This window comes from Cardiocondyla obscurior, linkage group LG16 (assembly GCF_019399895.1).
Source record: "Cardiocondyla obscurior isolate alpha-2009 linkage group LG16, Cobs3.1, whole genome shotgun sequence".
Classification (NCBI taxonomy): domain Eukaryota; kingdom Metazoa; phylum Arthropoda; class Insecta; order Hymenoptera; family Formicidae; genus Cardiocondyla; species Cardiocondyla obscurior.
In genome coordinates this window covers 184,141-199,305 of record NC_091879.1, presented here as the reverse complement: position 1 = coordinate 199,305, position 15,165 = coordinate 184,141, and the positions used below count along the sequence as shown (strand labels likewise).

Genomic DNA, 15,165 nt, shown 5'->3' with positions numbered 1-15,165 from the left:
GAAATCTATAGTGAGTTTATTGAAATTTTGACGGAATAAATTAAATGGTAATTAGCTGCTTCTGGTAACACATAGTAATCCTAATAGCCGATTCGTTCCAGTACTTGCGTAATAACGCGCTACTCCACACACTTAGCTTATATTTATGACTCCTGCAGGGCATAAATCCTGTCATTGTACGAAGGTAGCTTATGGAAGGCATGCATCCTTGCATTAATGTGTGTGATATTTCGCGCACATTTAATTAATAATTTAACATCATACGTTTTAAGCTTCGCTAGATTTTATTATACCACGGTTCCTTTTAATTTTGATAAGTGAAACTTGAGTAATATTTTTTTCTTTTCAATCTGCATAAACTCGAGTGCATGTGTGCGCTTTTTTGCGTCATAATTCATATTAAAAGTGAAGCCATGTGCCTGTACTGTCGCATACGGCAACTTTGTCGCCAAATTAATGGCGTTGTTGCCTCGAATGTGGAATACTCGCATAAATTAGGGACTCAGAAACGCTTAAATGTAAATGGAAAGCGGCTATTGTGAGCATGTGAAAGATTAATCGCGACTGTAATCAAAATTTGGAGATCTCCGTTGCAACATTCATCTGGGATCGACTTGTTATAGAGATATCACGCGTCGTAACAGGTATCTGCAATCCTTCTATTGAAGCTATTGGCTTTCTCAACAGCGTCACGTATGGAGAAACGCCTTGTGAAGAAAAGGGTCCCCTCCTTCCCCCGCGACTAACGATCGGGCCCATGTCGGGAGGTCATTGTATTTTAAACGAGGTAAAGCTCAGATGTTAGGACGCCGTTTAGAGATAATGAAAATATCGTCAAAGTTATACATCTTATTTGTAAAATTATTACTCGTCCGTCTATTATTTTCCATCCGCTAGCGGTAGAAAGCGATTGCGAGGTAGCTACGCGAAACGAAAACGGGTTTCTCTAAGCTTAAAAACTTGCCGATGAGTCCATTATCGAATTGTTATTAAGTAACGTGCTCGCGAGGACTTATTTATCATCGGTAATCTAAGCGCGATATCGACATGCATCAAATATGGACATCGTGGGTCACGACGGGTTCATCAGATACAAAATATTATTTATGATACTGACGAACTTCATTATGTAGCTGTACTTTGCTTTTTCTGACGTTGACGTGACGTCGCACTTACTTCACTTCTTTGAAACGTTACAAAATCACGGTTACCCGTCCGGTTGAAATTAACTCCTGGGGCCAAACCGCGTGAAGTATAGCTTTAAAAAAAAAAAAAAAAAAAAAAAAATAGAAATCAAAAGTAGGAATTGCGACCGTGTCTCGCGCGAGGTGCGCAGCCACGTTCGCCCTCGACTCTCTTTTTTCCAACGTTCATTATTTATTCCTATTTATCTCTCGGATCTTTTATCCGGAGAGGATTGCTCCAACACCGGCAGCCATCTTCGGAGCGCGCGAATGCGCGAGAGGTGGATATCTCAAGCTAATTTGATCTTTGTAAGCCGCGGGATAAAAGGGATCCATAGTGCGTCCCGTCGAAGAGAAGCAACACGTGCTGGTCGGGTCGCGACGCGAGGCCTTAACGTTGAAGAGCCTTATACGTGCATCTCTAGAGAATCGGCCTCGCGCTCTCTCGGTAACGCCGATCTTATGCAAATCGTTCGGGCAATGCGCGAGCTGTGGAATGATGAGCGGCTGGGTAAGGTCATCGAGGAGGAAGGTTAAAACAAGCACGTACTTGATTCCCCTCCCCTCAGGGCACCCGCGATACGATCCTCGATAATGGCGCAGGAGGCGCGCAACCCTTTCGACTACAAGAAACGGTCGCAATTAATGCATCGGGCAAAGCATCGCCTCGTGAAAGAAATCCGAAGGACTCCGTAATCCTCTTCACATCTCGATCGCGCCTCGCTCTTCTCGCGTTTCGTGATAATCTCGATAATAACGTGCGGGACTACAGGTGCACATTTCATTGAGCACTACCTGTAGCTTATAAAGGACTCGGTGGCGCAACAAGTAGGTACCGATCTTTCAATTTCTTTACACCCCTCGTTTTATATTTCCTCATTTCTTTTATATCTTTATTTTATTCTTTGTCTGTTATTACTGTGCCTTTAATTTTTTTTGCACGCTTTATTTCTTTCTTTACTTTTAGAACAAAGAAGAAAAAGAAATTAATTTTATTCGCATTTGTTCTTTTACAAAATTGTTCATACATTTTAAAAAATAAAAAACGCTATCTTCTTCGCGCGAAATCGGTCTCCGCTTAATCAGAGGCGTGATGAAATTTTCTCTGAAAACGGCTATGATTGCCGGTTATCGCGTATCGCATTAACGTTAACGTTTATGAATTATGTTAGGCTGGAACGTGTAATTACGATTACGCGGTTCATAATTTAATCGTTCGCGAGCGTGAGGGAGGACGGCGGTTGCCAGCGTTAAGGTCCAGCTACTCGCGTAGATCATCCGGCGAAGATCACTCGGGCTCATCTCGCGTCCTCAGAGTCCCCTTTAGCCGGGCAAAAATCCGTATCGCGGAATCCCGCCGTCTTTGTCCCCCCGTACTCTCTTATTATCGGTCGCTCTCCCAATCTAACGATCCGATGCGATTCGACATCGACGATACTTAAAGGTAACTCCTTCCGTGACATTAAAAAGGCACTCCCAGGTTCTCGTTGCACCGGTCCCTTTGCTTTGCAGTTTCACACGGCGATGTCGGATGTAGAAATATCTTGCACTGGCAGCGACGTTCCATTTCTGTGGCGTTTTACGAGCGGGCATAATCTCGCAGTTCATATCTATCTCCGTGTACTCAACTTGCACTTAGCTACGCTAGAAACCGTCCGCTTCAATTTCGCATTACGAGATGTACAATGTGAGGAATTAACGTTCAAATCACTGTCCTCTATACACAGTATAGGAAGCTACCGTCACACCTGGCGTCGCATTCTTTCGGCCGTATTGCGAAACGTCTATACGGACGTTAGTGATACGGTGAGAAATGCGTAGATCCGCGACAGCCTCGATTCGCATAATTAAATGTCGGTGTCGTACTGCCTGCGATTGCATCAAGCTTAAAGTTCTAATTAGCGAAGATGTCACGCTAACAATCCCCTTTCTCAAGTGGCCACGTAACATGGTCTTTTTTTCTCAAGCTGATGATTTTTATTACGACGCGCGTTACGATTTAATCTACTTTAACGTACGACGTATTTCTTTGTAAAAGAAAAATGATATAAAAATTAGAGAATAGTAATTTTTGCATAAACCAACATTATATTTAGAGCCTTGAAAATTATAAGTAAAATATTGGTTACTTATGGATGCATAAAAAAAAAAATACTAACAGCTGTTTTATTTAATTCGCGATTGTATTATCGCGATTTTTTTAAATTTTGTTATTGTCTTACTATAAATACGTCGTGTTTTAATTATAATAATATCAACTTGAATTTAATTTTCGTTTTTATCGAATTGTATCAAAGACATTATTTTAATCAAGAAGCAAGTAATATTTGCGGGATAAAAAAAGTAATCGCTTCTGTATACGATACGTCAATGCGCGATAAGATAGGAATAAAGACGCTGTTCTTATCATCTTGATCATATAACGTTATTAAATGACCAGTGAAAGTTATCAGTAATTATAAATGAATAGACTCGAGCATTCAATAATTAAACAACGTCTTTTCTTTCAGTAACATTTTAATCAATCCATTTGCGCGTATAATGACGAAACGTGAGAATATTTTTATAATTACAATTACATCATAGATAGTTCATAGAATAATCTTGAGACGCGGGATCGTCTATGCATCTCTCTTTTCTAAACCAATCCAAAATCCATTAGCGGGTGTCAATATAAATTCTTTTTTAGAAAACACGATTGGCTCGACGGTCCTTTCTACCGTTTTCAAATTGAACTTTAGCAACAGGTGCGCTATTAGAATTTTAGTCTCCATAAGAACAAATCGATTAGCGATACATTTCCTCGGTCCCTGGCCGAATGGCAAGTAGTAGTACGGCAAAACTTTGTCTTTGTTTTCCTCGTTGAATCTCTCGGGATCGAACTTTTCCGGGTCCGGGAAGTATTTCGGATCGTGATGTAGAGAATAGACGGGAAACATGAGTATATCGTCAGGTTCGACGATCATACTTTTGTAGCCCGGAGCAGCCGGAGGCAGTTCGTACTTCTTTACGCAAATTCTATCGATGAACAATAACGGCGGATACTTCCTGAGAGTCTCGGTGACCACCATGTCCATGTAAGTCATCCTCATCAGCGATTCGTAAGAGATCTCGCTGTTCCCCTCGGCGAGATGCCGTTGAATTTCCTCGCGCAGACGATCTTGTATGTCTCGATGAACCGCCAGCTCGTGCGCAACGAAGCACATCAGCCTTGAAGACAAGTCGAAGCCGGCGAAGAAGAAGTTGAAGGCCTGCGAGACGATGTCGTCAAGCTCAATTTTGTGCACTTGGCCGTCTTTATTCCGTGCTTGCATTAACAAGTGTATCATGTCCGGCCTGATGACATTTCGCTCCTCTCGCACTCTGATCGTTTCCCTCACGACGTTCTTGAAGAACCGCGACGTAGCCGTCGGAACGAAAGTTATACCCAGTAATTTAGCGAGCCGCGGACAGGAGGCGAGAAATATCATCCTCAGCATCGCGGGCACTCCGAAAGAGCTGCTACCGATCTCTTTTCCCTTTTTATAAAACTCATTCTCGTTGTCTTCCATTGAATTCACGCTCACGCCGAAAGCTGCCGTAGCTATCACGTCGTTGGTGTATCTTTTGAAAATTTCGCTCGTGTCCAGCGTGCTATAGAGCTCTGGGTGCTCGGCGAGGTAATTGACGAAGTCGTGAGAACATCTCGATATCAGTTCGAACATGAACTTCATCTTGCTGGCGGTGAAGGATGGGCTCAGGGTATTTCTCATTTCCCGCCAGCGGTCACCGCGTAGAGAAAAAATATTCTTCCCGAACATCGGCTCCACATTTTCGTCGATGAAGACTCGGTGGTCCGTGAAATGATCGAAGTCCTTTACCGTGATGTCTTTTATTAGCTCGAGGTCGCGCAAAAATATCGTAAACGTGGTGAAGTCCGAGCCACCGAAATATTTGACGTCCGGATGGTGGTAGTACATACCTTCGCTTAGATCAGTGAAAGTCATGTAGCCCAGAACCGCTTTCCAGCTTATTAATAAATTTTTGTAGCCGGGTACGAAGGGTATACCTTTATTTTTCCAATGAGTAAAGTAGCGACGCACCACAAAAAAGAATTTCAAAGCGCCGATGACGACGATAGTACTCAGTAACAGCACAAAGGTCGAAACCATCGTGGCGAGATGAGACGGAATGACGAACAGATTAATGAGATGCTCCGCCGGACGCGGCGTAGAACGTTATAAATTCAGTATTCTGCGCTTAACGCATTGTGTCAATAGCGGCATGATTTGGAGAGGGGTTTGTCAGTAATAATACGAATGATATCATATCAGTACGTATATAGCTTAAAATAAATTTTATTAGAATTAAAATCGCTCAGCGACATTCTTAAATGTCGTAGCGTTTATTAAAATTTAATTTAAAAAAAAAAAGTTAATTTTATATTTTTATTTTAGACTTTTTTTTTTATTAATGAATTGTTGCTAGTATGTTGGAAGTAATCAATGGATACACGGTGCTGATAAGCACATAGTGCCACCTACTGCGGCTTCCTTTCACTGATTAGAGTAACACTCGGGTCGGTAAAAAAATATATTGCGTCAATGATATATAATAGAGATCAAATATAATTAAAATTGACATAGTATATCCGTGAAAATTAATAATCTAATGTACGAGATTTTAAATAAGATAAAAATTATTTGAAAAATATTTTAATAAATCATTGTTGAGCAAATATTAATGATATACTGATAAACCGATTAGATACTAAATTATAATAATTCAGTTTATTAATTATTTTACGTTTGACTCGGAGATAATTTAAATTAATGTTTCTGTGACGTTATAAGAAAACACTTATACGTTACAAGTATTCGTTGTTGCATTAAAATACTATTAATTTTATCGTCTTTGTCGTATCGATCGTGGTATTGGAAGACAAATAGAAGTAATATATGCAATTAATTAAAAGCAAATGTTACGGTTTTAATAAGCTAGTGATAATTTTTTTTGCTTGGGAAAAAAAGAAACCTAATCACTTATTTTGCATTGCATTGAATAATAATGAAATACATTTCCGGCAAATAAATTTTTTATTACTTTTGAATTTTAGACATCTTTGAAAAAGGAAAAATACAAATAGTGCAATACTATTTTTGCGAATACAATTATATATGATAGAAATTAGTTTACAGAATAATCCTAAGACGCGAAATTGTCATGCTTCCCTCTTTTCTAAACTAATCCAGAATCCGTTAGCGGATGACAATATAAATTCCTTTTTAGAGAATGCAATTGGCTCTAAGGTTTTATCTACAGTCTTTAAAGTGAACCTTTGCAGGAGATGAGCTATCAGGACTTTAGTCTTCATAAGAACAAATCGAAGGGCGATGCACTTTCTAGGTCCGACACCGAACGGTAAATAAGTATATTGTAAAATGTTGCCCTTGTTCTTCTCGTTGAATCTGTCAGGATCAAACTTTTCCGGTTCCGCGAAATATTTTGGATCGTGATGTAAAGAATAAACGGGAAATATAATTGAATCACCGGGTTCGACGATTATATTTTCGCAGCCTGGCTGCGCCGGAGGCAGTTCGTATTTTTTAATGCAAAGTCTGTCGATGAAGGGCAGCGGTGGATACTTTCTGAGGATCTCTGTGACCACCATGTCCATGTAATTCATTTTCATCAACGACTTGTAAGAGATCTCGTCGCTCTCGGTGAAATGCCGTTGCACTTCCTCGCGCAGACGATCCTGTATATCCTGATGAACGGCTAATTCGTGAGCCACGAAGCACATCAGCTTCGAAGTTAAATCAATGCTGGCGAAGAAGAAGTTGAAGGCTTGCGAGACGATGTCGTCCATCCCAATTTTGTGCACTCGGTCATTTTTTTCCTGAGTCTGCATCAATGAGTGTATCAAATCCTGCCTGATAATATTTCGCTCCTTTCGCTCCTCAATGATTTCTGTCACAAATCTTTTGAAAAAGTTGGTCGTGGTCAATGGGAAAAAAGCGACACCCATTAATTTAGCTAGCCACGGACACAAGTACAGAAATACAAACTTAATCGATGCGAGAAATCCAAATGAAAGTTTGCTTGCCTTCGATCCTTTCGCGTACAACTCGTTATCAGGATTCTTCATAGAATTTACGCTCACGCCGTAATTCGTTATCGCAATTACGTCGTTACTGAATCGTTGAAAAATCTCCTTTGTTTGCACGGTTTGACAGAGCTCCGGATGCTCGACTAAGTAATTAACGTAATTTTGAGAGCACTTATTTATCAGTTCGAACATAAATTTCATCTTACTGGTGGTAAAGACTGGGCTCAGAGTATTTCTCATTTCCCTCCAACGATCTCCGCGCAAGGAGAATAAGCTTTTGCCGACTACTGGTTCTATGTTTTCGTCGACGAGAAAACTATGGTCTTCAAAATATTCGAAATCCTTCACGCAGACATCCTGTATTAGCCGGTGATCTCCTATGATAATTGTAGGCGTGTTGAAAATCATGGCACAGACATATTTGGCATTCGGACAGTATTGGTACAAATATTCGCACAGATCAGTGAATGTGATGTAGCCTAAAAACGTTTTCCAGTTCACTGATATGGATGTTAAACTCGGCACGTAAGGTACTTTCTTATTATTCCAATAAGTAAGTATATCATGCACTTTTGATAATGGTTTCAAAACGGCAATGACAACCAGAATTATCAGTAGTACGGTAAAAATCAAAACCATTGCAACGATAAAATATTAACTGACGAAAGACAACTAATCGGAAATGTTTCTTCAAACGCGGTATAAAATGTTTTACAAATGTTACAGAAATTACGCTCTATATATACAGATTGCTAATAATGGACATTTGCAAGTGGGGATCTCATTAATATTATTTTACTGTATATATTATTTTTGGTATATAATTAAAATTAGCATATTATCGTGTTTCAGACTAGATTACGCAAATTACAATTTGTTGCAATAATTTAATCATTTAAGACAGGTATTCATAGTCGGTTTTTATATTAAAAATTGCTTTAAGTAGTTTTATTTAGTTTTAAATCAATCACAACGCTGTATTACCGTCTTAAGACATTTATTAAGATGAAATAAACTTACCATAAATACCGGCCTAAGTCTGTCTTACATAAAGATATAACACTCGTAAAAAAAAATATATATTTCTTTACGCGATACTTTATTTTATTTTATTTTATTTTATTTATATTTTTTTTTTTTTTAAACTAATTAACCATTTAAAAAAAAGTGATAGTACTTTTACGAATAATGTTATACATATATAAAATTCTATTTGTCGCAGAAGATGTCTACATTTATTTCTTTTTCAAATCAATCCAGAATCCATTAACAAGTTTCTTCCAACGTTCGGCGCGCAAGAAAATGTTCTTATCAAATAACGATTGCATTATCCTGTTAAAGAAGCTACGATGGACGTAAAAAATAATCAATAAGAGTGATATAGCATAGACACTTTCCAGTTCATTAAAGAAAAAGGCAGCGAGTTCGGCAGGTAAGGCAAATTCTTTACTCTTACAGTAAAAATAAATGTGACGCGGTACAGAAATAATTTTGAAAACGTCGATAAAGATTAGAGTAATCAGAAACAATATAAAGGTCGAAACCATTATGACGTAATGAAATAATGAGTTGACAAGGCTCTCGTGCGCGGTGGTAGAACGTTGTAAACATGTATTGATTCTGCGGCTCACGTATAAGCTGAGTAATTGCGAAGTTCTGGAAGGGGAAATTCATGGTCAGTGCCATTGACTTGTATGATGTCATAAATGAGATATAAAATTAGATAAAGAGAGCATTTCTAGTGCGCACATTGTGCAGATATTTTCAGATATCGTGACATCTCTTAAAAATCACTGATTAATAAATATATTTCATGAAATATCCGTTTTATGTTTCAACAAAAACTGAGTGAATAGAAAAACAATTTTTAACAATTACATAAATGTATTTATCATTATATAAATCGTACTGTTCTTATACTTATAAAGTCCGAAGTCTTCTTCTCGAGGTAAATTTTTAAAAAAATACTTGTGCATGTATATTAATAATATATGTATAATCTATCGTTACAAGTGTTATTTATATTATATGTATATTTTATATTTTAACAATACATTAAATGCTTTAGTTTAACAAACTGTAAGGACTTTTAAAGCGGTAAATAAATTCACGTAATTACAAAAAACGTTTTTTAAGATAGCACAGCGCGATAAATGTTCACGATAAACCCTCGTGAAGGAAAAATATTCACTTTTATATAAACTGATAAGAACGATAATACTATATCATCTTTGTCATCTGTATTGTGCTATTAGACAATAAGCGTATGTTACGTACGTAATTTAAAAAATGATTAGCGCATCGAATAAGCTTAATTGTAGATCTAAAACGCAAATAACATTTTTCTTTTTCTCCTTAGCAAAAACTTAATCAATCATATAATTGCATTGAATGATGCTGCAAGTTATTCTACTTATAATAAATTTTATATTACATTTTAATCTTCGTCTCCGAAAGCGTAAAATATTTTCAAAGTAAAAAATGCGGTATTAATTTAACATTACTATTTTATCGTTACAAATTATGCATTTCATAGAATATTATGCCTTTCTTTTTTCCAAACCGATCCAGAATCCGCCAACCGGTTTCAACGTAAACTCTTTTTTGGAGAACACAACTGGCTCTTCCGTTTTATCAACCATTTTCAAGGTGAATTTTTGCAAAAGGTGAGCCAGCAGCATCTTAGTTTCCATAAGAACAAATCGATTGCCGATGCACTTTCTAGGCCCCTCGCCGAACGGTAAATAACTATACGGTACGATTTTGTCCTTGTTCTCCTCGCTAAATCTCTCGGGATCGAACTTCTGCGGGTTCGGGAAGTATTTTGGATCGTGATGTAAGGAATAAATCGGGAATAACAACGAGTTCTCGGGCTCGACGATTACGCTTTTGTAACCCGGTGCAGCCGGAGGCAGCTCGAATCTCTTTGCGCAAAGTCTATCGAGCATAACTACCGGTGGATACTTCCTGAGAGCCTCGTTGAGCACCATATCCATGTAAGTCATCTTCGTCATCGATTCGTAGGTGATCTCACCGTTTCCTTCGGCGAGATGCTCCAGCACTTCCTTGTAAAGACGTTCCTGTATATCCTGATGAACCGCCAGTTCGTGCGCGGCGAAGCACATCAACGTAGAAGACGTGTCGAAACCAGCGAAGAAGAAGATGAAGGCCTGCGAGACGATGTCGTCCAGCGTCAATTTATCTTCGCCGACTTTGTCGCGAGCCTGCATTAATAAGTGTATCATATCCGGCCTGACGATTTTTTGTTCTCGCCGCGTGCTGATAGTTTCTCCTACGACTTTCCTGAAGAACGTGGTCGTGATCGCCGGGAAGAAGGATAAGCCTAACTTTTTGGATAACCACGGCAGCCCGCGTAACATCGCGAACTTTATCGTTACCCACATGCCAGAAGGGAACTGCGTAGCCTGTATACCTCTCACGTAAAACTCGTTGTCGCGATCTTCCATGGAGTTTACGTTTATACCGAACGCGGCCGTGGCTATTACGTCGTTGGTGTATCGCCTGAAAGCGTCCTTCGTTTCCATCGACTGGCAGAGCTCCGGATGATCGACCAGGTAATTGACGAAGTCGTGAGAGCACTTTGATATCAGTTCAAACATGAACTTCATCTTGCTGGCGGTGAACGAGGGACTTAGCGTGTTTCTCATTTCTCGCCAGCGATCGCCGCGCAGGGAGAAAATATTTTTTCCGAACAGCGGCTCCACGCTTTCGTCGACGAACGAGCGGTGGTCCGGGAAGTAGTCGAAATTCTTCACCATAATCTCTCTCATCAGGTCGACGTCGCGCAAGACTATCGCGGGCTGAGTAAAGTCTATTGTGCCCATGTATTTGGCTTTCGGGATGGTATAGTACAAGTAGTCGGAAAAGTCAACGAAAGACTTGTAACCCAAGAACACTTTCCAGCTCAATAAAATAGACGGGTCGCGTGGTAAGCCCTTATTCTTCCAGTAGGTGAGAGTGTTATATAATACCGAAAGAAGTTTCAGCACGCCGATAACGACGAGAGAAATCACCAGCAGCGCGAAGGTTGAAGCCATCGTGACGTGAATGAGATCACCGATTAAAAACGAGTTGGTTCGCCGCGCGCGGCGTAGAACGTTGTAAACTCGTACGCATTTTGCGCAACACGTATATACTTTTTCGCGCGAGATGGAAGGGGGATTCATAGTATCGCTGCGACTGTGCATATCAGGAAGAGATTGCGTTAGATAAATTAATCGATTGGAGCACAGACTTTCGTCGAGAGTCTATCATTAATAATTCAATATAAAAAAATCTGTCGTATCTTAATAGAAAATGAATTGCAGAAAGATCACCTGGTAGTTTAATTTGTCATTAGATTCATCAAGCACTTCTCGCAGACTCACGTAAACGGACTTAATTTTCGTAATATATAGTTTTGACAAAATTATTAAAAAGGAATAAAGTTATTAAAAAGGAAATTAACAATTTAATAAACATTTTTAATTTTTATTCGCAATAAAAAACAAACGGGGTAATTTAATCATGCGTCGTAAATGGCCGATAAATACAAAGTAAAATAAATGATAATAGTTCCGTCAATACGGAGGTTACGCGGTACCAAGTCTCCGAAAACGCTCGCGAATTACTAGAAGTATAGGAATGGTAAGTTGGTGGCACGGACGCGCCGTTTCTGCCTCCCGTGGTCACACCTTTTCTGTAATGGTTTCGTTCCCGCTAACGTTCTGACCACGCCTTTTTTATAATGGTTGTCGCTTTCACCCGCCTACACCACGAGGTTGGCGGGAACGACGCTTTAGTTTCAAGAAAATTCGCTACGAGCCTCCACCGTATTACCGTGCGACGGCCGAACTGCGGTTATACAAAAGTAAGGTTATGAACAATTTGATCAAGATGAGAGTGAATTGTGGATAATTAAAAAAATTAATTTGATTTCGAATCAGTAAAATGGATATAGAACTGATCGAGCTAAAAGATGCAAAGGCTGTACCGGATATAATACATCCCTATCTGGAACGAGTGAAAACAGAATGTATACCACTGGTTATTGACAATGGTAATTTGTGACAGCATTGCTGTATTGTTTTAATTATATTCTCATTATTAATATATCATTTATGTTACGCATTTCATGAATGAATAACAGTCTTTTGGGTTAAGGATCCTACAATTGTAGAGTCGGCTGGGCCACTGAAAAGGAACCACAGTTGACATTCAAGAATCTTATAGCAAAACCGAGGAAGGAACGCGGCAAAAAAGACGGCGAACCTCAAGTGGGAAATGATATAGCAAATATCGAGGCAGTGAGATTTCAATTAAAGACACAATTTGATCGGAATGTAGTGACACATTTTGAGGCTCAAGAACAGATATTCGACTATACTTTTACGCATATGGGTATAGATACAGACGGCTGCGTGAATCATCCGGTTATTTTAACGGAAGCATTCCTCAATCCCAATTATTCTCGTAATTGTAAGCAGAAAAAAATTCAGAATTGCTGTTTCAATTTTCAATTTTTATTAATAGTTTATAATAAATCTGTTTCAGTGATGGCGGAATTATTATTCGAGTGTTACAACGTCCCGTCGGTAACATACGGAATTGATTGCTTATTTTCGTACCAGCACAATAACTGCCCACCTGATGGCCTGATAGTCAGTATTGGTTATCATACAACTCACATAATTCCAATACTGGATGGGAAAGCAGACGCCCAGAATGCGAGAAGAATTAACGTGGGTGGTTATCACATCACGTCGTACATGCATAAACTCCTTCAATTAAAATATCCTGTGCATGTTAATGCAATAACGCTTAGCCGGGCAGAGGTATGTATTACATATTAAATTAAAACAATAAAATTGACGTCCGTGTTTTATAATTTCCAGGAGTTGATACACGAACATTCAATGATTGCTTTAAACTATCAAGAAGAATTATCCAAATGGGCGGATGTGGATTATTACGATACACAAGTTTTGAGAGTGCAATTGCCATATATTGCGCCCGCTACTGCTCCCGGTTTAACACTCGAACAACAGAAAGAGAGAAAGCGAGAACTAGCACGAAGGCTGATGGAAATTAACGCGAGGAAGAGGGAAGAAAGGGTTGTTATTTAATTACTATTTTTTGCTGCGATAATTATTAACTTTAATATTAATTTACGCGTCTTGTATTTGCAGTTGGCAGAAGACGAAGAGCAACTTAATCAGTTGCTGGCAGTCCAAGATCTTCTAGAGGAAGGTGAACTCGACGAGTTCGATCAGGCATTAAAATCCTATTCTCTTGCGAACGAGGCTGATTTGATTAAAATGATTAATAATTTACAAGCAAAAGTGGAAAGAACTAGGCAAAAAATTGTTGCCGCCAACTCGCAAGAAGAAAATATTATAATGGAGGAAAAACCGAAAATTAAATCGAGCCTTCAACCTAAGGATCAACAAGATTTTGACGAATGGATTGCTGGAGTTAGAAAAAAACGGTTAGTTTCTTTATAAATGAGACGTTTTTAACTTACAAGATCTTGCAAGAAATCAATCGAGGTAATCTATTAACAATAAATTAAATATTCACCATTTGTAGACAAGAAATATTAGACAAACGCATGGCAAAGAGGCAACGAAGGCAAGATATGGCGAAAAGAAGAACAGCCGCCGCACAGGAAAGAATGCGTCTCATTAGCCAGTTGGCGAAAAAAGAAAAACGCGACGATGATTTTGGTATGCGAGACGAAGACTGGGACGTGTACAAAGTCATTAACAGGGTATACATTAATTTTCTTACTTGAAACTGTGTGAATTAATATTTTATGTACGCATCTGGGATCATCTCTATTTTATTTTATAGAAACTAATTTTTTTTTCTTTATTTTTTAGGAGGGTGGCGATTCAGATTCAGAATTAGAACAGGAGAAACTACTGGAATTGGAAGACGTTTTACGTCACCATGATCCAGAATTTGATAGTGCCGGATCTAGTGTTCCTATGGTTCCTGGAGAGACTCATCAACTTCATGTGGGCGTGGAACGTTTACGAGCGCCGGAATTATTGTTTCAGCCGTCTATGATTGGCTCTGTAGAAGCCGGGATTGCTGAAACTATTGAATTTGTTTTAAAACAGTACACCGCTGAAGAGCAAACGCGTCTCGTGAGCAATGTATTTCTCACCGGAGGTTCGACAGCTTTTCCAGGTCTATTGGAAAGATTGAAACGTGAATTACGAGAGATGAGACCGTTTGGCTCGAATTTTCAAGTTAACATTGCAAAAAATACCAGTCTGGATGCCTGGTATGGCGCAAGAGATTTCGGTTTAAATGGCAATTTTCCCGAATATTTAGTTAGCCGCAAAGAATACGAGGAAAAGGGTGGAGAATATTTCAAAGAGCACTCGACCAGTAATACTTACACCCGATCGCCCGATCCCCTGCCAATGATACAAGTACCTGTAACATCTGAGCAAGTAATTGTAGAAGATGCTGTGGTTGACGTGGAAATTGATTAAAGGTATTTAATATGCAAATTTTAATACATAATTAAATATTCTTTAATTCTTTAATATTTATACTTACTAATATAAATTAAATATATTTAAAATTATACTTTATCAACCAGATTGTGACAAAATAAATATAGCCTGAAATAAATAAAATAAAAAGCATATATAAAAGATATAAAATATGAAAATAATATTTTTAATAAGTTTTTTTTTTTTTTTTAATGATTTACTAATTTTTCTTCATGGATACCTACTTTATTACACAAGTATTTCTGTTTGTTCATTTTATTACGAACAAACTACATTGTAGTCTGTTTGCTGATCACAATATACAGTTCCCAAACATCGCATTTCGCCATTCAACACAATTACGCGGGATACGTTTTATTTTTCC

At 38.6% G+C, this 15,165-nt stretch overlaps 4 protein-coding genes across 6 annotated transcripts; 1 reads left to right on the top strand and 3 right to left on the bottom strand.

Moving 5' to 3' along the window:
* Nucleotides 1-3,683: 3,683 nt before the first annotated feature.
* Nucleotides 3,684-5,601, bottom strand: LOC139108854 (cytochrome P450 9e2-like). The gene has a single exon (XM_070667476.1). It carries the CDS (start codon nucleotides 5,333-5,335, stop codon nucleotides 3,806-3,808), a length of 1,530 nt encoding a protein of 509 aa, XP_070523577.1. The 5' UTR covers nucleotides 5,336-5,601; the 3' UTR covers nucleotides 3,684-3,805.
* Nucleotides 5,602-6,240: 639 nt separating this feature from the next.
* Nucleotides 6,241-8,503, bottom strand: LOC139108855 (cytochrome P450 9e2-like). Its single transcript, XM_070667477.1, has one exon. It carries the CDS (start codon nucleotides 7,909-7,911, stop codon nucleotides 6,385-6,387), a length of 1,527 nt encoding a protein of 508 aa, XP_070523578.1. The 5' UTR covers nucleotides 7,912-8,503; the 3' UTR covers nucleotides 6,241-6,384.
* A 559-nt stretch (nucleotides 8,504-9,062) lies between these two features.
* On the bottom strand, nucleotides 9,063-11,580 carry LOC139108853 (cytochrome P450 9e2-like). The gene has a single exon (XM_070667475.1). The coding sequence runs from the start codon at nucleotides 11,478-11,480 to the stop codon at nucleotides 9,813-9,815; it is 1,668 nt and encodes a 555-aa protein (XP_070523576.1). The 5' UTR covers nucleotides 11,481-11,580; the 3' UTR covers nucleotides 9,063-9,812.
* A 37-nt stretch (nucleotides 11,581-11,617) lies between these two features.
* Nucleotides 11,618-14,961, top strand: Arp5 (Actin-related protein 5). 3 transcript variants are annotated; one of them, XM_070667473.1, is made up of 8 exons: nucleotides 11,618-12,142; nucleotides 12,219-12,331; nucleotides 12,436-12,750; nucleotides 12,826-13,106; nucleotides 13,167-13,385; nucleotides 13,461-13,759; nucleotides 13,861-14,041; nucleotides 14,154-14,961. In XM_070667473.1, exons 2-8 carry the CDS (start codon nucleotides 12,223-12,225, stop codon nucleotides 14,775-14,777), a joined length of 2,028 nt encoding a protein of 675 aa, XP_070523574.1. In that variant the 5' UTR covers nucleotides 11,618-12,142; nucleotides 12,219-12,222; the 3' UTR covers nucleotides 14,778-14,961. The 3 variants fall into 3 exon arrangements, with proteins under 3 accessions (XP_070523574.1, XP_070523573.1, XP_070523575.1); XM_070667472.1 differs by having other exon boundaries at nucleotides 11,618-12,331; XM_070667474.1 differs by having other exon boundaries at nucleotides 11,618-12,331; nucleotides 12,422-12,750.
* Nucleotides 14,962-15,165: the final 204 nt, after the last annotated feature.

Coding starts and splice junctions, on each gene's coding strand:
- LOC139108854 (XM_070667476.1), bottom strand. CDS start 5,335: ATGGTTTCGACCTTTGTGCTGTTACTGAGTACTATCGTCGTCATCGGC.
- LOC139108855 (XM_070667477.1), bottom strand. CDS start 7,911: ATGGTTTTGATTTTTACCGTACTACTGATAATTCTGGTTGTCATTGCC.
- LOC139108853 (XM_070667475.1), bottom strand. CDS start 11,480: ATGCACAGTCGCAGCGATACTATGAATCCCCCTTCCATCTCGCGCGAA.
- Arp5 (XM_070667473.1), top strand. CDS start 12,223: ATGGATATAGAACTGATCGAGCTAAAAGATGCAAAGGCTGTACCGGAT. Junction 12,751..12,825: donor TCCCAATTATTCTCGTAATT/GTAAGCAGAAAA, acceptor AATCTGTTTCAG/TGATGGCGGAATTATTATTC. Junction 13,760..13,860: donor GCTGGAGTTAGAAAAAAACG/GTTAGTTTCTTT, acceptor CACCATTTGTAG/ACAAGAAATATTAGACAAAC.